Source organism: Arachis hypogaea, chromosome 16, assembly GCF_003086295.3.
Source record: "Arachis hypogaea cultivar Tifrunner chromosome 16, arahy.Tifrunner.gnm2.J5K5, whole genome shotgun sequence".
In the NCBI taxonomy this organism is placed as follows: Eukaryota; Viridiplantae; Streptophyta; class Magnoliopsida; order Fabales; family Fabaceae; genus Arachis; species Arachis hypogaea.
In genome coordinates this window covers 122,634,086-122,655,650 of record NC_092051.1, presented here as the reverse complement: position 1 = coordinate 122,655,650, position 21,565 = coordinate 122,634,086, and the positions used below count along the sequence as shown (strand labels likewise).

Here is a 21,565-nt window from a genome sequence, read left to right as displayed (position 1 = left end):
AAAGGTTTTAAAAAAGAGTTTTGGTATGGCTAGTATGGATAATTAGTTAAGTATATTATTATTGTTCAAGCTTATGAACCAGTAATAAATTTGTTCATCTCTGGAGAGTGCAGTTAAACATAAAGCGCATATGGACAAGATAATGTTAATTGAACACCAGTGTATGCCAAGTAGAAAAGAATGAATTTAGGGTCACTTTACCACGAGCAGACGCATCTGAAGAAAGCGTACACAAAACTGATATAACCATATCATATTACAATGCACGTGCTTTGCGCCTGTTTATAATGGAACAAAAAATCAAAACTGTATATACTGAATACTTGCTGCTTCCAGTTCCTCTCAAATTATGTAACACTAATCGTGCATGAACATTAAATATGTGCCATGTTGGTGCCGCATTACATCAATTCTTTCCAAACACAAAGGAAAAGCATATTCTCCTGCACTAAATGAGGTTTGAAGAGAAATTATAACCAGCTTGAGCTAGCAATATCCATCTTCACTCTTTAGAAAGCCTAGGATTTGTTCCAGAGCCTGAGAAATACACAGCCTCAAGTCAGATAAGTGAAAGCGTTCCAATGGTAATTCTACTAATGTTTTCAATTGTATGTAATCAAGAGCAAACAATTAAGTTTAGGAATCAGAAGGTAATAAGGCAGAAAGTGACATGACCTCAATTGCAATAGCAGTTGGAGTCAAATCTGATACATCTTTTTGGCCCAGTTTTGCTGCTATATCTGCAAAATAACACAATAATCATATACAGATTTTCTAGGAAGCATACCATGAGATAGTTATGTTACTCTAGTGCTATATTTCCACATATTTAAGTAAGGTACTAGAGAAGAAGAAATAATATTATTGAGAACCATACTTTCTAAGGAGACCTTGGCATTGGCATTTGCATATGCTTGGCTTCGTTCTTCAAAAAGAGAAGACAAACGCATGAAAGTCTGCAAATTAAATCCAAAGTGTAAAATCAATATTGATCCCAATTGCTCCACTTTGTGATCAAATTCATATTGATTACTACCTTAGTGTATGCATCTCCTACTTCAGAATGTAGAAGTGGGCGAGAATTAGTTCCTACAGCTGTTATTCTCTGAGCCAATGCTTCTACAGGTACATCCAACCATATGCTAACCCCTTTGTGCATATATTTCCTAGCAATTCCACATATAATTAAGTATAAGTGAAGACTCAATAATCTCCATAAGAGTTCATCGTTAACATGAAGATTAAATTGGTATACCAATTAATAGGCCTCACAACAGCACCTCCGCCCGTGGATATAACATGTCTATGCGTCATTGACAACTTCCGCAACACCTCAGTCTGCAACCGTGAAAATAACCACAGAAAATGAATGGCTATATTGTGATAATAATAATAAAACAACAAAAGAATCACATAAACATTGATATGATACAATAACAAGTGTCCTTATTACACAAAGGTAAGGAGATTTATATCGCATAAACTGAAGATATTTTTGAACTGACCTCTTTATCACGGAAAAAAGTCTCTCCATAGTGCTTGAATATATCAGCTACTGAAGTTCCATCAACCTCCTCCTCAATCAATGTATCGCTGGTCCCATGAAAAAAGATTGCTACAGAAAATGTTGAGGTGGAACTATATACATATATTGTTCCCTTGAAATAATTTCTGATCTTAATTACAGTCAGTACCAACCTATCAAAAAACGAATAACAAAGCACTTGTGACAGAATCTTCCCTACAGTTGTCTTTCCAGATCCCATCATTCCTGCAATCTCAAAACCCAGAAATTGAGGACCAGAGTAATTAACAATTATTCTTGGCATCTATATTAATTAATGTGTACAACATAAGCACGAGTATTTCAACCGAAAGACTAACCAACAAGATATATACAGCGTCCACTTAAATACGGTTCCACCTCTTTGGATTTACTCTGAAATTTAAATGATTCAATCAAGTAAGACAATAATGGCATATCCATAACCACACCATAAGAAAGATGAAATGTGTCATACTTTTTTACCTTCAGAATCAACTCTTCACTGAGAGGAGTCTTAAAGCTTTCAGATTTCAATGTTGAAGCTACAAATTTGAAAAAATAAAAAAATAAAAAAATAATGAACACGAAAGTATGATTGCAATAAAAATTATATTAAAAAAGTCATTAATTAATTATCTTAGCAACCTGGAACTTTGTTATTAGAACATGCAATCTTCAAAGGGAGCTTTCTCTGTTGAATCTTCGTCGAAGGCACTGAAACAAAAACCCGAAGCTTCTTATGTTCCATAAAACCACAAGACACGTTAAGAGAACCACTTGGTACTGTTCTTCCACCCTTATCTGAATACACCATGGCTGGAAACTGTAACCTTTGAACAGCTTTAGATTCCATGGCTTCACTTCTACTGAAATGGTTTCAGTCGATATATCAGTGTTATTTTTTTTGGTAACTTATATCAGCGTTAATCCAGAATAAATCAAACAAATACATTTAAAAAAAAAAACTCCGACACTCGATTCACACTGTTTCTATGATTTTGGCTTGAATTCGGTTCTCCATATGAATGTTGAAAACAAAATATATAGAAAATTAAAAAAAAAAAAAAAACAGAGAGAATTTGAAATCTTAAAACTCTGACCTCGTACTTGTTACGTGGACAAAGGCTTTCACGGTTCGGAGGATTCGGGCGCCGAAAAAGAAGGAAAATATTAATGTAATATGAATGAATTGGTGGAATTGAATCAATTGATGACGAAAAAGAATGTGGAAGAGAGATCAAATCATGGTTGATTGAAAACAGAATAGTGTCATACATTATTATTATTATTATTATTATTATTGTGGTCATGTGGTGGATGATTATTAGTGAGACTGTAGAAGAGGATTTAGAATTGGAATTGTTTCACAATCTTTCTGTCAGTGCGAAATTTTCTGTCATTTATATTTTTTTTCTTATGAACAGAAATGGCATTATCAAATGCATGACACACACCACCATACGCACTCATGCAATTATCGCTTCTTCTATTCACCAAAAAGTGAAAAGAAACGGTTGTCTGGTGAAGAATAAAAAGCTGGAGAGGCAAGTAAGGGCCAAAATATGAAAAAGCTGATAAGATTAAACCTTTTTTATTTTTTTGTTATTGAGATAAGATTAAACCTGACATGCGTATGATAGGTAATTAATAGAGAAAAACCCAAATCAGCCCCTAACAATTACCTCGAAAGACAACGAGGTTCCTGACAAAAAAAATCCCAATCCGATCCCTGACAAAAAAAAAACTCAACCCGGCCCCCGACAATTACTTCGAAAGGACAACGAGACTCCTGTGCCAAAAAAAAATTAATGTTATTTTTTTTGTTACAGGGGCTAATCAGTCCAAAAAAAATTATCAGGGGCCGGATTGGGTGTTTTTTTTCTTGGGGGCCTCGTTGTCCTTTCGAGATAATTGTCAGGGTCGGATGGGGTATTCACTCTAATTAATAATACTAGTGTATGTTCTCGTAGCCGGTACGATAATACACAAAATTATATAAAAAAAATTTATTAAAAATTAAATAATATATATAATAATTATTATTATAAATATTTTATAAAATTATAATTAAAATTAAATTTTTAAAATTTTTAATATTAAAATATTAAAAATAATTAGTATTTGTCTTAATCAATTTGAGTTTGTTGAATAATCATCTCACTTATCCGTTTAAACAATTATTAGGAGTTAGAATATTGTCTTGTGTATATAGCAATCCATTGGATAATGATAAACCCTTAATAAATGGAGTATTAATACGCGGTTAGACTTGGTAGGAGTATCCGAATACGCGGGTACCCGACCCGTCTATACTCGATTGGAGAGGGTAATAACTTAACCCGAGTTGAGGCAGATTTTGCTCAGGACAGAGAACGGTCGGATTTAGGGTGTACCCGCCCCGAATATATACATATAAACACTTTTTAGGAATTAGGATTTGCCTCACATCACAGATTCAGATTCAGTGATTAACAACTTCAGTCCGTACTTTATAGCCATGCAAGATAAACTCAGTCATCCTCACCTAGAATCTTCTTCTTCTCGGCTTCTTCACAAAAAACCGCATAGCTCCCATCATCGTTGTTGCTGAGCCCATTGCCGCATACCCCTTCACAGCTCCATCTTCCTTCACAGCTCATGTCGTCATCGCTGCTCATCCCGTTACTGTCACTGTTGAGCCCGTCGCCACCTTTCTTCTGCCGAGTCCATTTTCTCTAGATAAATTCCCCCCATCTCTCTCTCTTATTGTGAGTCTCTTAAGTTCTTCTCTTCTTCTTCCACAAACTCATTACTTACTCGCCGTCGTTATGAGCCTGGACGTTGCCGTTGCAGTTTCATCTAAGTCTGTTACCGAATAAAATAGAATTTTTATTCAAATTGAAAATAGACATGAATGAGATTATTTTTGCATGTAATTTCTGAATTTTCTCATCCAAATTTTATCTATATGGTTGAGTATTTTAGTATGGGATTATCGTGGTTTCGTTGCGACGCTAATGTGATAAAAATTTCGGTAATTTCATAACTAATATATGAGACAGACCAGATTATTAAAGTAAGAAGGGAAATAACATTTAGATTTGCGTGTAAAATTTATAAAAGGTGATTATCTCAGAAAAATATATATGTATAGTTCAAGTGGAAGATTGTTAGGAAATTATTATCTCTTAATATATTTATGGACAATACATATATTAATTATAATTGCAAATTAAGTAATTTCACATTAAATGACTTATATAACGGTGATTTCATTTATTGTCATAAACGTTGAATTAAATAAGTCATTATTACTTTTGATTTTGATAAATGAGATTAAAATCATAGATACTATTTTATTTGAGTTTTAGGGTTTAATGAGTGTCACACTCAAATATAAATAACGACTTCAGATTTTTGGTCTCCAACCCATCAAACTTGCCTTCGTAGCTCTTTTCTCACAGTGAAATTGTGATTAACCCCAATCAGGAATACAGAAGATTTTGGTTGACGAAGATCAAAGAATCACAAGAGCCAAGCTCTCTTATCTCAATCATACTCTCGAATGAAGAGACGCTTTCGCACTCTCTGTTATATTTCTTAATGATTTAACATGAATGATTTTGAGGTTGAGAAATCCTAAAATTTTCAACTAAAATAGCATTTTTATTCGATCAAATAATAATAAATAATTTGATTGAATTAAATTATATTAATGTGATCATTGGATGATAAAAAATGCTAAAAAAATAAATAAATAATATTTTAAGAGTATCAAAATATTAAATTGTAATTTCAATTTACTTTTTTAATCAACGATAATAAATACCTTAAATTAATTAAATTTTTACAAAAAATTATACACCTAAAATTATTTCATTTTTTCAAAAATCTTTTGAAAATACAATGAGAGGTTGACTATTGAGAATTGAATATAATATTTTAAATTCTTATTTTCAATAAAAATATTTACTTAGTTCTATCCATCCTAAATAATTTTATGTTCACTATTACTTATCCATCTAAATAATTCTAACATTGATAGAATATTATTTTTAGATGCAAAAAATTTAAAATATATTTATTCTTTTTCAAAAATCAATATTCATATTTAACTTAGAATTTCAACAAATATGACAAAAAATATTATATTTTTTAGTTAAAAAAGTAAAATATCTATAAATATATTTTTGTACTTTAGCTTTATATTTTTTAAAAAATTTTGGCAAGTTAATGGAATCAAATCATATTTCTATAACATATATAAGAATGTATATTACACATAAATAAAAAAAATTAGGTATAGTAAGAATAAGGGTAAAAAACTTATATGCGCCAAGGGGAGTTCAAAATTACCCAAATCAGCTAAACGAAATTCTGATACATCATTCAACCAAAGAACACTTTAATATAATTCAAATCAATAAAATTCGAATTAGATTTCCACATAATTCGAATTGACATAATTCGAATTATTCCCAAGCATTATTCCAAAGTAGTTCGAATCAACATGCATCAAATTAAGGAAGCATAGTTCGAATTACTATCATCACGTGTTAAGGGGAAAGTTCGAATCTTCTTGATTCGAATTACTCTCGTTTGGTAATTAAAAGTAATTCGAATTGAGTTAATTCGAATTACGTATATATAGTGCGAATGGAATTGATTCGAATTACTGTGAAGCAGAGCTCTATATATATGAGGTGTACGTGAATTGCTCTCAATAGAGGGGTCAGGTGGCTAGTGAGGATAGTTTTCTAGTGTTGGTTCACCACAGAGGATCGATTAAGAAAAAAACTCGATCTGGTGTGAAGTTCACCAATAGGATCCTCTCTGTATTATCGTGAGGCCTACGACGAGTTATGATGACCTTGTTAGCTCTGTACTGCTGAAACTTGGTCTGGATGGTGTGAAAAGGGTTAAGAAGTTTTTTCTATCGCATTCCAACCACGGTGCTCCAAGATACCGTGAAGTATGATTGTTTCACGATCAAGAGTGATGAGGACTTGCAGGTCATGTTTCATTGTCGCCGGTAGTTTTCCAAGGTGAGGACACCTGAGCTGTTGGCAAAGTTGGTTGATGTAGTTTCTAGCTCGGGGGGTTCGAACCGGAATACACACACTTTAGCCACGGTGGCCGGTTCTAGCTCAAGACCTGCCGTTGCTTCTTCCTCCGTCCCTGCATACGAGCCACCGATCCAGCCTGTCACCTCCCCTTCGTTCGCTGTTGATCTCAGCGGCAATGTCGGCGACGAGGTTGGTACAGGAGAACATCTTCCGACCTCATTACATTGTGCTACACCGGCTGGTATTGGAGACGGATTGTTTGATGATCCAGATGACGATGATGTTGAGCCGAATCTGATTGCTGATGACAATGGCGATGACCTCGGAGCGAGTGACCCGAGAGGGGCTGCAGGTGGATCTAGTTCTGGCACATAGCAGTACCCACCCCATTTTTCATCATTGGACCTGGATGCCATGAGGCAGGCTGTTGGATTTGGCGCTAGAGATGCGGACGGGTCTGCTGGTATGACAGAGTTCCAGGTTGGTCAGCAGTTCTAGGATAAAGATGAGGCCCTGTTGAGTGTGAAAACTTACAGCATCCGCCGAGGGGTACAGTACAAGGTAGTTGAGTCTGACTATCGCCGGTATGTGCGAAAGTGTTCTGAGTTTGGGAATGGGTGCACATGGTTGATTCGGTTGAGTCTCCGGCAGCGCAAGGGCATCTGGGAAGTGAAACGGTACAACGGATCCATACAACTCTCCACCATGTCCGCCATGAGCGGACATGACACCCCCAACCGGAGCCCCTCCTCCAGCGGCATCCTCACCACGATCAGGCATATCCTGCCTAGGAGCAGCCCCCCTCCTCCTGCCTCCACGTCCTCGTCGTCGTCCACCGCCCCTACCGATCTCATCACCCTCCTCCATAGCCTGGTCCAGCCACCTCCACTTACGCTGACTACGGCGTGTCCCGACTCGAGCTCTCCTCTCCACCCGACGCCTGTCAGGAACGTCGTCAACTCGGTCCATATCAAGTACTCTGCCGGCCCCCCTCTGCGTCGCCTCAACCGGAATAGGAATACCTCTCGGATCCCCCAAGTACATCTCAGGTGACAAGAACCTCTTTCCGTGCTAATGCCACCAGTCCAAGAACTCATGTGAGGGTCCCGGGTCGGCAACAACGTCGAACCGTAACACGTGATCCGCACGTGTCTCCCAGTGAAGATGCCAATGCTGTAAATGGGACGGGAACCAACGATCACCTCCTCTCTCGTCCTTCGACATCAAGAAGTTGATGTTCAGGGCGGGATGCAGTGGAGGCTGTACGCCGCCGAACTGCGGTAACACTCTATCAACCTGATGCCACTCAACCACCGCAAAATATATAAGGGACATCACACACCGCCATAACATCGTATGACGAGGCTCCAGGACCTCCGGATGGACAACCTGAAGGACGTCGGGTGTGCTATAGGGCATCCATATAAACTGAAAAGAGCAAATCAAATCCATTTGACAAATTCGTTAAACCATATAAACTGAAAAAGGCAATTACTATACATAAGAGGTTAGCGTACTTACATCCCTAGCCTGTAACATGTCGATCCTCAGTCGAGCCATCTGCACCCGAGGTCCCTTCTCGCTAACCCCAGGATTGTAACCTGACCACCTGCATAGGAATTTAAACATGGTAGTGCAGTCATGAATGATTCTAAAATGGAAAAAATTGCATGCGAAACTGAAAATAAATAAAATAAAGATGAATTGTACACTACAATAGTGGTACCTCGAGGCAAGGGGCCAGCTAAACGCATCATACCCAGCTAGCCTAAAACCAGAAAACCGCCAAAAGATCCAAGACTGAAGTAACTGTAAAGGCCTATCTAACTTCACGACGTGTCTGTTGGCCACTCGGTACATGCACATGTACAACCATGCTAGTGCCGTCGACCTCCAGCTATAGCCACCCATCTCCTCAAGCCTAGCCACAAACGGTAGCCACCTTATGTGAATACGATTGCCGGACTTGTCGGCAAACAGCTGGGTGCCCAACAGCATCATGATATAGGCACGGGCAAAGCGCCTCACCGTCTCCTCATCTGCCCCCTCGGGACACTCTCCAAAGGTCTCCTGGAACCAGGTGCAGTTCACTGCGAACTTTTGTATTTGGTTCGCAGGAGGTAACACACCAAGCAACTCCTGGAACTACTGCCAAGCTGGCCTGGCACCCTCTATGTATACGTGGAAGTCTGTTAGGCAACCACTGACGTAACGTCCATCCACTGGCAACCCCAACTGGTACGCAACGTCCTGAAGTGTGATCGTGCACTCTCCGAACGGCATGTGGAATGTGTGCGTCTCCGGACGCCACCTCTCCACGAAGGCACTCACAAGGGGCTCGTCCAATCGGAACCATCTGTCGTTCAGTCTCGCAAGATAGTATAATCCGGCCATCTGCAAGTACGGAACGTACCTCTCATCGAGCCGCATCCCCTGCTGCCGCCGCATGCTCGATATGCAACGCCGGGGTTGCGTATTACATAGACCGCATAATTAGAACGATTTACAGTATCACTAACAGATACAATTCACGACGTAAACAAGTAAAGGATACCACATGCAATAGCAGATATAGTCAACCACTACCAAAATTGCTTACGAAAACCGCAAACATAGACCTTTTCTGTAGACCTTTTCTGGAAAACCACTTGCACAAGCAAATTGTAGTAAACCACTAGCAAAATCGCATACTAAAATCGCATACAAAAAATCACAAACATAATCCACATGCAAATCCACTTACCAAAACCACATGCAAAACCACTCAATTAACCACCTCCAATACCGCCACCCTAAATCGCTAACAAAACCCGCTAAAATAAACCACCATTAAAACCGCAAACAAAAACACTAGATGAAACCGCATGCAATACCACTGAGTGAACCCACTAACATAAACCGCCAATAAAACCGCATGCAAAACAACTAACATAAACCACTAGCAATACCGCTTTCATAAACCACTAACATAAACCAATATCATAAATCACTATCAAAAACCACTAACCTCGTCGTTGATCACCCCGGCGATATGAGCAACTCCATCTAGTCGATACAGCCTTCCCAGATCGTCCCCCATCGTCTGGCTTTGCCTTTCCACTCTTTCTCAGACCGATTCTGGGTCGTTTTCTCTGGAATTTGGTGGGGTATGAGAATAGAAAACTGATTCGAATGACCTTGGTTCGAACTCCTTATATAAGCCACTCCGTTATAATTCGAATTAACTCGTTTCGAATGACCCTTTATTTCGCAAATTGAGTAATTCGAATCAACTTTATTCGAACTATGTACTAATCACGTTTTCTTACTAATTCGAATTGATACAATTCAAATTACGATTCTATAATTCGTTGCATGTTAATTTGAATTACGTGTTGGCAATGGTTTCGAATAATTCGAACTATGTCAATTCGAATTATGTGGAAATCTAATTCGAATTTTATTGATTCGAATTACATTAAAGTGTTCTTTGGTTGATTGATGTATCAGAATTTCGTTTGGCTGATTTGGGTAATTTTGAACTCCCCTTGGCGCATATAAGTTTTTTACCCTAAGAATAAATACATAAATTAAAGTAAATTTTAGAAAAATAAGAACCAATAAAATATTGAAGGAAGAGAAATAATTTAATAAATTTTATGTGTATATAAAAGAGGAACAAAAAGAAGATATACAGTACCTTGTTTAATTTAGCAAGATTTATGAGAATAAATACATAGAATAAGAGAATAAAAAATAATAATAAAAAAATTAAATATCTAAATTAATATCAAAAAATAAAAAATAATAAAATAATGATAATTTATCATAATCTTAATTTTTTAATATAATTAATCTACCATACTCTTAATCTAATCTTTTAATATAATTAATTTTAACTAAATAATCAAATAAATTAAATATAAATAGGTCTAATCTAATTGTATAAAAAAATAATAGATTTTCTACAATTAGACATATATATATATATATATATATATATATATATATATATATATATATATATATATATATATATATAATTGGGAATAAAATATCACTTTAAAATGATATTATTATTATTAATGACATATAAATATTAAAATTATATTAATGCATTAATTAAAATACATTATTATAATAAAAAATTACAAGAATTAAAATAACTGAAATTTATTAACTTTAATTAGTTAAATTAGCATAAAATAAGAAAGAGATAATTAATCAGATTAATCAGATTAAATAAATTAAAAAATATTACTGAACAAAGTAAATATCATAATAATTATATTACTAATTGAAAAAAAAATCAATTTAATTAGTTTAATTTTTTATTGAAAATAGACAATTAAAGATCACCAATGAATAAAAATAAATAGGATATAATAAATTAAAGAATAATTTTGGTAGTATAAATAATAAAATTAAATTATTATATACAATTTTTATTTTTTACCTTATCATAATTTAAGTTAATATTAATGGTAAAAAATTAATTTTAAATAGTCCCAATTTGTATTTTACAATATAATTAAAGCACAATTTATAATTTTTTATTTTGTGATTAATCAATATTTTTTAAATTTTTTGGTTAAGTCTTCTACATTTTATGATTGATAATTTTTTTCTACAAGACACAAATTTATGATGAATTATTACAATCATAATTAATTTAGAAAATCAAGAAAAAATTGTAAAAAAAATTCAAATAAAAGATAAAAATAGAGTAAACATTTATTTTGAAACTAAAAATTTGTTAATTATGCTAGAAATTCTAAAAATTTGTATCTTATTATATAATCAATTTTGTTACTCACTTTAACTTTATTATTCATTTATTGTATCTAAAAAGTATCTAATGTTACACTTATTTTAAAAATGATGAAACTTTTTAAATACACGGTATAATGTGTAATTTAGGGCAAAAAACATAAATAAGCCAAGGGAAGAACAATTTTACAGAAATCAGCCAAAGCAAAATCTGATTCATCAATCAACCAAACCACGTTTACATGTAGTTCGAACCTACCTGCTTCGAACTTAGATTACATGTAATTCGAATCATGTAGATTCGAATTACTCACTGACACACAAAGCAACATAATTCAAATTCAGCTGATTCAAATTACACAGTAACATGTAATTCGAATCAAGTTGATTCGAACAACTTCCAATGACGCAATTCCATGTAATTCGAAGTGGATTAATTCGAATTAAACAAAGTATAGTTCAAACCAGGCTGGTTCAAATTATAAAGGAGTAGAGCTGTATATATATGGTGTGAACGTGAGTTGCTCTTATTAGAGGGGAAAAATGGCTAGTGAGGAGAGTTTTGTAGTGTTGGTTCACCACAGAGGATCGATTAAGAGGAAAACACGTTCCGGTGTGAAGTTCACTGATAAAGATCCTCTCAGTATTTTTGTTTCACAAGCTAATTCGAATCAGCTTGCTTCGATTTATGCAATTGTAATTCGAATCCATGCGATTCGAATTATGCAATGTTCAGGTGCTAACGTAATTCGAAACAGCTTGTTTCGAATTACATTCAAATCTAGTTCGACGTAACCTAATTCGAACTACATGATTTTGTGCAATGGTGGATTCCTGAATCAGTTTTCCATTTGGCTGATTTTCGTAAAATTTGCTTCTCCTTAGCTTATCTTAGTGTTTTGCCCTATAATTTAGGAACAATAAAATAAAAATATCTAGAATTTTATAATAATATTTAAAATTTTCAATGACAATAATACAAAGTGTTTAAATCGACCAAATAAATTCAATAGTTATCTTTTGCACATCTTATTTAAATTTAAATTTTAAAATTTAATTTGTAACTTTTTTTTTCTAATATAAATTATTTTAGACAAAAAATAGAGAAAAAAATTATTAAACAAAAAAAATATTTTATCAAAAAGTTAGTATAAGGAGATTTATAATTAGATAAGAAAAGAATAAAAGCATTAACAATAATAAAGAAAAAGAAACGAAACTCGTATTAAAGAATGTTAGTAAAGAAATAATAAAGTTCTTATTAATAATAATAATGCCGAGGAATAATGTTGCTACTTTAGGCTTCTAATCTCCGTCTTTAGCCATTATTTTTTTTCCTTTCTTTGCGTTTTTTTTAAATTATCAAGTCATAAAAAAAAGAACAATTTAAGAAAATGAAAACAGTAAGATCGAAAACAGCAAGATCAATAGTAACTATACAAATCAAAATACATAGGAGAAAAATAAACTATTAAATTAAATTGTATTTATTATTATTAGAAAGGGTAAGAGAGAGTAGCAGAGAAAAGGTTTGTGTGTATTCAAGTTTTGTAGAATGATACAACATAAAAGGGTATTTATAGGTGCTAAGAGAATCGAAATAATAAAGACGTAATATCGTATAATAAATATTCAGATATATTAAATAATGCTAATTAATCATAATTATACTCTAACATCCTCCCTCAAACTCAAGTGACAACTTGAGTTTGAAATTTATTTGAAACAACTAAATAAAAAAAATACATAAACTGATAGAACAGGTGCAAACAAAACAGCCTAAAGAAAGTGCAGACAAAACTGCCACAAGAAAATGCAGAAGGAACTGTCGGAAGGAAGCGTAGACGAAATTGTCAAAAAGAAACGCAGACAGAACTGGCGATAAAAAAAACGCAGACGGAATTGCCGCAAGAGTGGCCAACTGTCGAAAAACTGCTGAAAAGATGGCGAACTGCCGGAAAACTGTTGAAAAGTGACAAAGTACGAAGAGATGACAAACTATCGGAAGGTGACGAAAAACATATAGTTTCTCCATGAGAATAAGTAAGTAGTGGATTAGCTAATCAGTGGGGTCAGAAAAGTATCAAAGCATTAACAAAAGATAAGAAAAAAATGGCATGGAAGAAAAATATAAAAAGTACGGCGATTTCACCAGAAGAAAATCAACTTATCCTCCTCAAGGAGGATACCATAACTCTGATACCATGTTAGAAAAGAAGATAATCAACTTATCCTCCTCAAAGAGGATACCATAACTCTGATACCATGTTAGAAAGGGGAGACGGAGTAATAGAAAAAAGATTTGTAAGTATTCAAGTTGAGTAGAATGATATAATATAGAAGTGTATTTATAGGTAATAAAAGAATCGAAATAATAAAGACGTAATATCATATAATAAATATTCAAATATGTTGAATAATGCTAATTGATCTAATTGATCCTAATTATACCTTAACAGTTATATTCAATTAATTGATATACATAATATTAAATTGTGTGATACTTAAATATCTAATTGAATCAATTAGTTGATATAATTAATCTACCGTAATGAATTGTATTTAATGAGTTAAAAGAAATAAATCAGAAAACACTGTGAGAAGCATGCCACGTCAGCTTTATCATTAAGTACAAAAAGTTAATTTTTATGTAATAGAATAAGTATCTCATTATTCATTATTTTAACTTATCTATTATATATTTTTTTATATTTATCACTCAATATATTAAAATACAATTTATATCTAGATAGGAATTACATAAATATTTAATTAAAAGAGCATTTAATTTTTTAAAATATAATAATAGTTTTAATTTCTTTGATTTTTCTTTTACATTTTTTTATATTTTTTTAACAAAAGATAAGCCTAGCAAAAACAGGAAAAGATGGTAGTATTTATTGAAGAGGGAAAAAATAAATATAATTGAAATCCCTACATTCAAAATGTGTTTAGATTTTGAAAGATGAGATGAGACATGAGAACACAGAGACACTTGGCTTTAATAAATCTATGTCATATGAATTTATCAGTGCCAAACATGTATCACATAGAGTCTTCTTTAACTCCATCCTAATCCATATATTATATTTGCTAAACAAAATATAAAAAAAAGGCAGTAAATAAATTAAAGTTATTATTATTTAAAGAGAAAAGGGCAGATTAGTATTTTTGTATTTTAAATTAATTAAGATCTAAATGAAAGATAATGTTAATTTAAAAAAGTTAAATTAAAATTAACTCAAACATTGATATTTAAATTATAAAAAAAATTGACTTTCATATTTTATAAAATATCATACCGACGGTAATTATAAATATGACGCTACTTAAAATTAAATAAAGTAACACAGATAAAACAAATAAAAAAATAACTTAATCTTGTATAAAATTTACCCATAAAATTTTGCACCGAAAAATGAATTTAATTTTAACATATTAATAATATAAAATATTTTATATAATCATTCAATTCAATTAGATTTATCTATTTAGATCATTATTGAAAAATAAATTTAAGATACTAATATACAATTACTTTAAATTAAGCAACAATTATCAATACTATATAAGAGACACACTATTCCACTAAGAGTGATTGTCATAAGGGATCATTTTTCAATATTCTATAATAATATTGAAAAGTTTATATAACACTATATAATAATATTATCATTATCAATACTATATGATACCAAAACAAACAAAAATTACCGTGCTAATATAATATTATCAATACTATATAAATCATCTTTGTATTTATTTTTCTATGCGTATATAATATTTAACTAGCACATTAAGATATATATAATATTTCGTTAATACATATATAATATAAAGTGATTTACAAATTATTTTATTGAATATTATAAATTAGAGTGATTTATAAATTATTATTAATTCGTATAAAATGTATAATTAAATTTAATGAATTCAATTAGAATAAATAATAAATTATTTATTTAATTTTATTTTAGACTTTATAAATGAATAAATTAATTAACGAATATAACAAATTACAATTAATGTAGTAACATTAATCAAGTAATATTTATTTTATTTTAGACTTTATAAATGAATAAACTTATTAACTAATATAACAAATTATAATTAATGTAGTAAAATTAATCAAGTAATATATATTATAATAAATTATATTGATATTTAAGGGAAAGTATGAGGAACCAATGGAATATTTGTACAATGTGTACAATGGAGGTTTAGGGAGTATTAGAGATATAATCATTAGTATTACATTTTTTCATCAGTTGAAGCTTTTGGGATGAGTGGTATCATGACATGGTATTAGAGCTCTAGATCCGAAAGGTCAAGAGTTCAATATGTTTATTATCCCTAGTACTCGGATGGTTATTCTAGATAGTATAGGTGATGTTCATTTTGTAACTCAATAGCTCATTGTACACATTGTACAAATAGTCCATTGGCTTCCTAGCAGGACTCGATATTTAAATATCTAATCAAATCAATTAGCTGATATAATTAAGTCATGGTAATAAATCAATTAGCTGATATATTTAAGTCATGGTAATAAATTGTATTGAATGAGTTAAAATAATTAAATTGGAAACACTCTCCAGAGCATGCCACGTCAGCTCCATTATTAAATGTAGAAATTCGATTTTTATATAATAGAATAGATAGATAGATTCTTTTCATGATATTCTTAATTTATACATACACTTGGGATAATTATTTTAGTCTATTAGGTCTACTCGTAAATAATTAAACTAAGAGTAAATTACCAATTATGCCCCCGAATTTGTAAAACGCTGACAAAAATAACCCTAATATTTGATAACGACAATCATACCCTCGAAAAATTTAAAAACGCTACAAAATTGACTAATCGTGAGGAGAACCCTTCTCCGTTTAACGGAGCTTGGTGATGTGGCAAACGGAAATCCAACATGGCCTCCGTATTAGGATCTCAATCCCTTTTCTCCCTGTATCCCTAATTTATGAAACCCTAATTGCCCAATTCAAATGAAATTACTAAATTAACCTTTAGTGAAAGACCATATTTAACTAAGACTATGTTGGACATGCAAAAGTGAAGAGTTTCTTGGTGGTGGTCTTTGCTTGTCTTCGTCACTTGTCGCTTTATATCCATCTGTTGGATTTGGTAAGGTCACATGCAGTGTCACGTTTGGCGTTGATACGGAGTGAAGAAGTCGCCGTGGAACAACTAAGGTTTTGGTAAGCATTTTATGTTTCCGTTGGTTTTATTATCAGTCGTTTGGGGTTTGAATATGGAGGTATTGTGATGGTGTTTTGATATGTTGTGTTAGCTGATTATGACTTTTGTGATGATTTTTGTCAGATGGCTACGCATATCACATTTGTTTATCACCATCGGGGTTGGTTAGAGAAAGATGCGGATGGTGTGCTGAAGTATAATGGTGGTTCAGTGAGTATCATCGAAAGGGTGCACGTTGATACATGTAATCTATTCCTTGTGGAAGGCTTGTTTCTAGATTTAGGTTATACTAGGTATAATGAAGTTTATTGGTTGGAGTCAGGGAAGGATTTAGCTAACGGGTTACGGGTGCTCAGGAGGGATGCCGATGTGGTTAAGTTGTGTGATGCTGCATTGGGGAATGAAAACAGGGTCCACTTGTATTTTGAGCATCCAGTTGATGCGGATCCAGAGTATGTTGATGAGGCTGAGGTTATCAGTAACGAAGAAGTTGAGATTTCTCATTTAGAAGATCAGCAAAATCAGCACCAGGAACCCCAACAAAATGAGGAGGATGAAGGATCTGAAAATACAGAAGTAGAGGGAGATCCTTCAGAAAATGAAGCAAATCATCAAGATGATCCCCCACAACACGAGGAGCAAGAGCAAGAAGAGGATGAACCAACGTTGAACAAAGGGGGGTATGATGCTGCGTTGCCAGATGAGGCTACTATTGAAAAGCTTTCTAATCAAACTCAGGCTGCAACAATTGAAAATGAGGCCCCCAATTTAGGAGACTGGTGCACGAAATTGTGATCTCTAAAACGGCGCCAACAACTTGGTACACACGAATGTAATCTCAACTCTTTGTCACAACTCTGCACAACTAACCAGCAAGTGCACTGGGTCGTCCAAGTAATAAACCTTACGTGAGTAAGGGTCGATCCCACGGAGATTGTCGGCTTGAAGCAAGCTATGGTCATCTTGTAACTCTCAGTCAGGCATATTCAAATGGTTATGGGATTTTGATAATTAAATATAAATAAAATATAAAATAGGATAGAAATACTTATGTAATTCATTGGTGGGAATTTCAGATAAGCGTATGGAGATGCTTTGCTCCTTCTGAATCTCTGCTTTCCTATTGCCTTCATTCAATCATTCATACTCCTTTTCATGGCAAGCTTTATGTTGGAGGATCACTGTTGTCAATGGCTACCGTCCGTCCTCTCAGTGAAAATGGTCCAAATGCGTTGTCACTGCACGGATAATCATCTGTCGGTTCTCGATCATGTTGGAATAGGATCCATTGATCCTTTTGCGTCTGTCACTACGCCCAACACTCGCGACTTTGAAGCTCGTCACAGTCATCCCTTCCCAGATCCTACTCGGAATACCACAGACAAGGTTTAGACTTTCCGGATCTCAGGAATGGCCACCAATAATTCTAGCCTATACCACGAAGGTTTTAATCTTAGATTAGAAACCCAAGAGATACACATTCAAGCTTGTTTGCATATAGAACGGAAGTGGTTGTCAGGCACGCGTTCATAGGTAAGAATGGTGATGAGTGTCACATAATCATCACATTCATCATGTTCTTGTGTGCGAATGAATATCTTAGAGAAGAAATAGGCTTGAGTTGAATAGAAAAACAATAGTACTTTGCATTAATTCATGAGGAACAGCAGAGCTCCACACCTTAATCTATGGGGTGTAGAAACTCCACCGTTGAAAATACAAAAGTAATGAAGGTCCAGGAATGGCCGAATGGCCAGCCCCCATAAAGGTCTAAGATAGCATAAGACTAATTAAAGATCAAAATACAATAGCAAAATGTCCTATTCATAGAGAACTAGTAACCTAGGATTTACATAAATGAGTAAATGATGCAGTAATCCACTTTCGGGGCCCACTTGGTGTGTGCTTGGGCTGAGTATTGAAGCTTTCACATGTAGAGACTTTTCTTGGAGTTAAACGCCAGCTTTGGTGCCAGTTTGGGCGTTTAACTCCAGCTTTTATGCCAGTTCTGGCGTTTTGACGCTAAAATTTTTATGCTGACTTGGAACGCCAGTTTAGACCATTAAATATCGAGCAAAATATAGACTATTATATATTTCTGGAAATCCCAGGATGTCTACTTTCCAACGCAATTGAGAGAGAGCCAATTGGGCTTCTGTAGCTCCATAAAATCCACTTCGAGTGTAGGGAGGTTAGAATCCAACAACATCTGCAGTCCTTTTTCAGCATCTGAATCGGATTTTTGCTCAGGTCCTTCAATTTCAGCCAGAAATTACCTGAAATTACAGAAAAACATACAAACTCATAGTGAAGTCTAGGAATGTGATTTTTGAATAAAAAACTAGTAAAAACATAATAAAAATTAACTAAAATATACTAAAAACATACTAAAAATAATACCAAAAAGCGTATAAATTATCCGCTCATCAGAGACAACCATCAGACACATGTTGAAGACCAGGAGGGGCAATCTAATCCTGAAGAAGCTAATGGCAGGGGAAGAAAATGCAGGAAGAAACATGCGAGGCCCCAACCAACTGGTAGAGCTCAACCTGCACAACAAAACAATTGTGATGCACATGCTGGTAAGTATATGAATTGTAGATCCTAGTAGTAATATTGTTTATTGTTGGGATTGTGTTTTACTTACCATAAGTTGTTTGTTAATTAATAACATAATCATATGAATGCGTAATGTTGTAAAATTAGATGAGGATGCATGTTGTGGGGTTCAAGGCCGGAGGAATCATCGAAGACCCCGTCCATCCGGGCAGAGGATTCTGCCACCTAGGGAAGAGAATCAGGCTCCAAGGGTGGTTGTTCCTAACCCACATGACCATGATGAAGAGCCCACTGAGTATCAGTATCATTCTGAAGAGCTGCACACCCCACCCGGTTTTGATTCTGAGGATGAAAACCCGGTATTCCCTCAACATAATCCTGATACAAAATTTGACAAAATTAGACTGGAGTTAGGAATGGAGTTTGGCACGATGTAGCAGTTTAAGGATGCAGTCAGGAAGTACAGTATTCAGCTGGGCAGAGAGGCCTTTTTTCTCAAGGTTGAACCACATAGGTGGATGGTCATCTGTTACAACGAAACTTGTCCATGAGAAGTTTACTGTGCAAGGAGAAACCAGCCACCTAGTTACCAAATCAAAACATTGGTCGATGAACATAAATGTCCAAGGAGTAACAAAAGCAGGTCAGTCACTTATAAATGGGTTTCGGAGGAGTTGATTAGCAAGATTAGGGTTTGTCCTAACTTGTCTCATAGAGAGGCTCGAGATATGTTCAAGGTTGAGTTTGATATATATGTCGGAGAGAGGATGATGTTTAGGGCAATGGAGAAGGCTAAGGATGTCATTGAGGGCACAGAAAGGGAACAATATTTGAAGTTAAGGACTTACTTGAATGAGCTCCGTAAGGCCAACCCAGGATCCACTTGCCGTATGAGCACAACCCCACAACAAGAAGGGTTGCCTAAGTTTAGAAGTCTTTACATGTGTCTAGATGCCTGCAAACGGGGATTCAAGGAAGGATGTAGGCCTTTCCTATGCCTTGATGGAGCATTTTTGAAGGGTTATTTTGGGGGGCAGCTGCTGACAGCCGTTGCTCAGGATGCCAACAATCATCTATTCCCAGTTGCATGTGGAGTAGTTGATGCAGAAACAAAGAATAATTGGAAAGAATTCCTAGAGTATTTGTTGGAGGATATCAGGGATCACAGGCAATTTGATTGGCACTTCATGTCTGACAAACAGAAGGTAACTTGTCTATAACTGGTGTCTTCAGTTATCTTATAGTATATGATTACTAACTTAGTTATTGACAGGGGCTAATTCCTGCTCTACAAGAAGTTATGCCAGGGGTTAATCATAGGTTTTGTACTATGCATATGTGGAGGAATTTCAACAAGCGCTGGAAAGACCTAGAGCTTAAACAATTGCTATTTCAATGTGCAAGGGCATTGATTGACTAGGAATTTAATGAAGGTATGGATGCTATCAAGAGAATTAATACTTCTGCATGGGAATATCTGGCTAAGTATGAGCAAGAAACTTGGTCAAGATCAAGATTCTCTACTTGGCCTAAAGTGGATAACATAACCAATAACAATGATGAGTCACTTAATGCAACCATGGTGGGGCTAAGAGGCAAGAGCATCATTACCATGCTAGAGGAGATTAGATATTACCTCATGAAGACTATGGCAATGCATAAAGATGCACTAATGGCCTATACGGGGAAATTGGCTCCTATCCAAATGAGCAGATTAGAGAAGGAAAAGAAGGAAGGAAATTACTAGGAAGCTCAATGGGTGAGAGATGATGACCACAATGTCTTTGAAGTTAGAAGGCATGGTCGAACAGTTCGAGTCAACACTCAGGACAGGACTTGCACTTGTAGAAAGTGGCAACTGACAGGTCTGCCGTGCTGTCATGGAGTGGCTGCAATTCAAAGAAAAAATCATCGACCAGAGGATTATGCCCACCATTGGCTGACCATGGAGGCATACAACAGAACATATCAATTTCACATCAACACTGTCCCTAGTCAAGAGTATTGGGCTGATGCAGAGGGCCTGCCGTGTCTCCCTCCACCTTATAAGAGGCCAATAGGAAGGCCTACAAAGAAGAGAGCACGACATGAATCAGAGAGTCATAGTGGGAGCCAGTACAAACTCAAGAGGAGCTATGGAAAAACAAGTTGTAAATATTGCAGAAAGGTAAATAAAAACTCACTTGTTCCACAACTCTTGCTGTTGACTGTTCTTTTCTGTTGATGCTTGGAATTATGTTGTCTTCGTAGGTGGGACACAACTCCAGGACCTGTCCAGATAAGAATCATGTTGCACATGGGGAAGATGCAGATGTACAAGAAGCACCTCAAGCAGGTCAGCCAGCAACAGGAGGAGTTGTGCCAGCCAGGGGCTTACAAGACATGTCAGACTCAGAGCAGGAGATGTATTGGGAGGAAACCATGGATGTAGTTGAAGAGGAGCTC

General features: G+C 34.7%; 3 protein-coding genes across 4 annotated transcripts; 1 reads left to right on the top strand and 2 right to left on the bottom strand.

Annotated features, from left to right (window-relative positions):
• Window positions 1-217: 217 nt before the first annotated feature.
• LOC112754820 (shikimate kinase 1, chloroplastic) lies at window positions 218-2,865 on the bottom strand. 2 transcript variants are annotated; one of them, XM_025802599.3, is made up of 11 exons: window positions 2,647-2,865; window positions 2,192-2,412; window positions 2,030-2,088; window positions 1,885-1,939; window positions 1,699-1,771; window positions 1,506-1,593; window positions 1,256-1,338; window positions 1,037-1,166; window positions 878-956; window positions 676-740; window positions 218-537 (listed from the first exon to the last, which is right to left on the bottom strand). In XM_025802599.3, the coding sequence occupies exons 2-11, from the start codon at window positions 2,397-2,399 to the stop codon at window positions 487-489; spliced, it is 891 nt and encodes a 296-aa protein (XP_025658384.1). In that variant the 5' UTR covers window positions 2,400-2,412; window positions 2,647-2,865; the 3' UTR covers window positions 218-486. The 2 variants fall into 2 exon arrangements, with proteins under 2 accessions (XP_025658384.1, XP_025658385.1); XM_025802600.3 differs by having other exon boundaries at window positions 2,192-2,409; window positions 2,647-2,761.
• A 4,797-nt stretch (window positions 2,866-7,662) lies between these two features.
• LOC140180203 (serine/threonine-protein phosphatase 7 long form homolog) lies at window positions 7,663-9,039 on the bottom strand. Its single transcript, XM_072220643.1, has 5 exons — window positions 8,923-9,039; window positions 8,773-8,841; window positions 8,318-8,661; window positions 8,113-8,200; window positions 7,663-8,019 (listed from the first exon to the last, which is right to left on the bottom strand). The coding sequence occupies exons 1-5, from the start codon at window positions 9,037-9,039 to the stop codon at window positions 7,663-7,665; spliced, it is 975 nt and encodes a 324-aa protein (XP_072076744.1).
• Window positions 9,040-19,245: 10,206 nt separating this feature from the next.
• LOC140180202 (uncharacterized) lies at window positions 19,246-20,867 on the top strand. Its single transcript, XM_072220642.1, has 4 exons — window positions 19,246-19,553; window positions 19,689-20,325; window positions 20,394-20,429; window positions 20,541-20,867. Exons 1-4 carry the CDS (start codon window positions 19,246-19,248, stop codon window positions 20,865-20,867), a joined length of 1,308 nt encoding a protein of 435 aa, XP_072076743.1.
• The last annotated feature ends 698 nt before the right edge of the window (window positions 20,868-21,565 follow it).

Excerpts from the sequence above, each read along its gene's own strand:
- LOC140180203 (XM_072220643.1), bottom strand. The coding sequence starts at position 9,039 with ATGCGGCGGCAGCAGGGGATGCGGCTCGATGAGAGGTACGTTCCGTAC. Across the intron at positions 8,662-8,772 it reads GTTGCCTAACAGACTTCCAC|GAGACCTTTGGAGAGTGTCC; the intron begins GTATACATAGAG and ends ACCTGGTTCCAG. Across the intron at positions 8,201-8,317 it reads AGCTGGCCCCTTGCCTCGAG|GTGGTCAGGTTACAATCCTG; the intron begins GTACCACTATTG and ends ATTCCTATGCAG.
- LOC140180202 (XM_072220642.1), top strand. The coding sequence starts at position 19,246 with ATGCGTAATGTTGTAAAATTAGATGAGGATGCATGTTGTGGGGTTCAA. Across the intron at positions 20,326-20,393 it reads TCATGTCTGACAAACAGAAG|GGGCTAATTCCTGCTCTACA; the intron begins GTAACTTGTCTA and ends AGTTATTGACAG. Across the intron at positions 20,430-20,540 it reads TACAAGAAGTTATGCCAGGG|GAATTTAATGAAGGTATGGA; the intron begins GTTAATCATAGG and ends TTGATTGACTAG.
- LOC112754820 (XM_025802599.3), bottom strand. The coding sequence starts at position 2,399 with ATGGAATCTAAAGCTGTTCAAAGGTTACAGTTTCCAGCCATGGTGTAT. Across the intron at positions 1,772-1,884 it reads ACGCTGTATATATCTTGTTG|GAATGATGGGATCTGGAAAG; the intron begins GTTAGTCTTTCG and ends TTGAGATTGCAG. Across the intron at positions 538-675 it reads CAACTGCTATTGCAATTGAG|GCTCTGGAACAAATCCTAGG; the intron begins GTCATGTCACTT and ends TGTATTTCTCAG.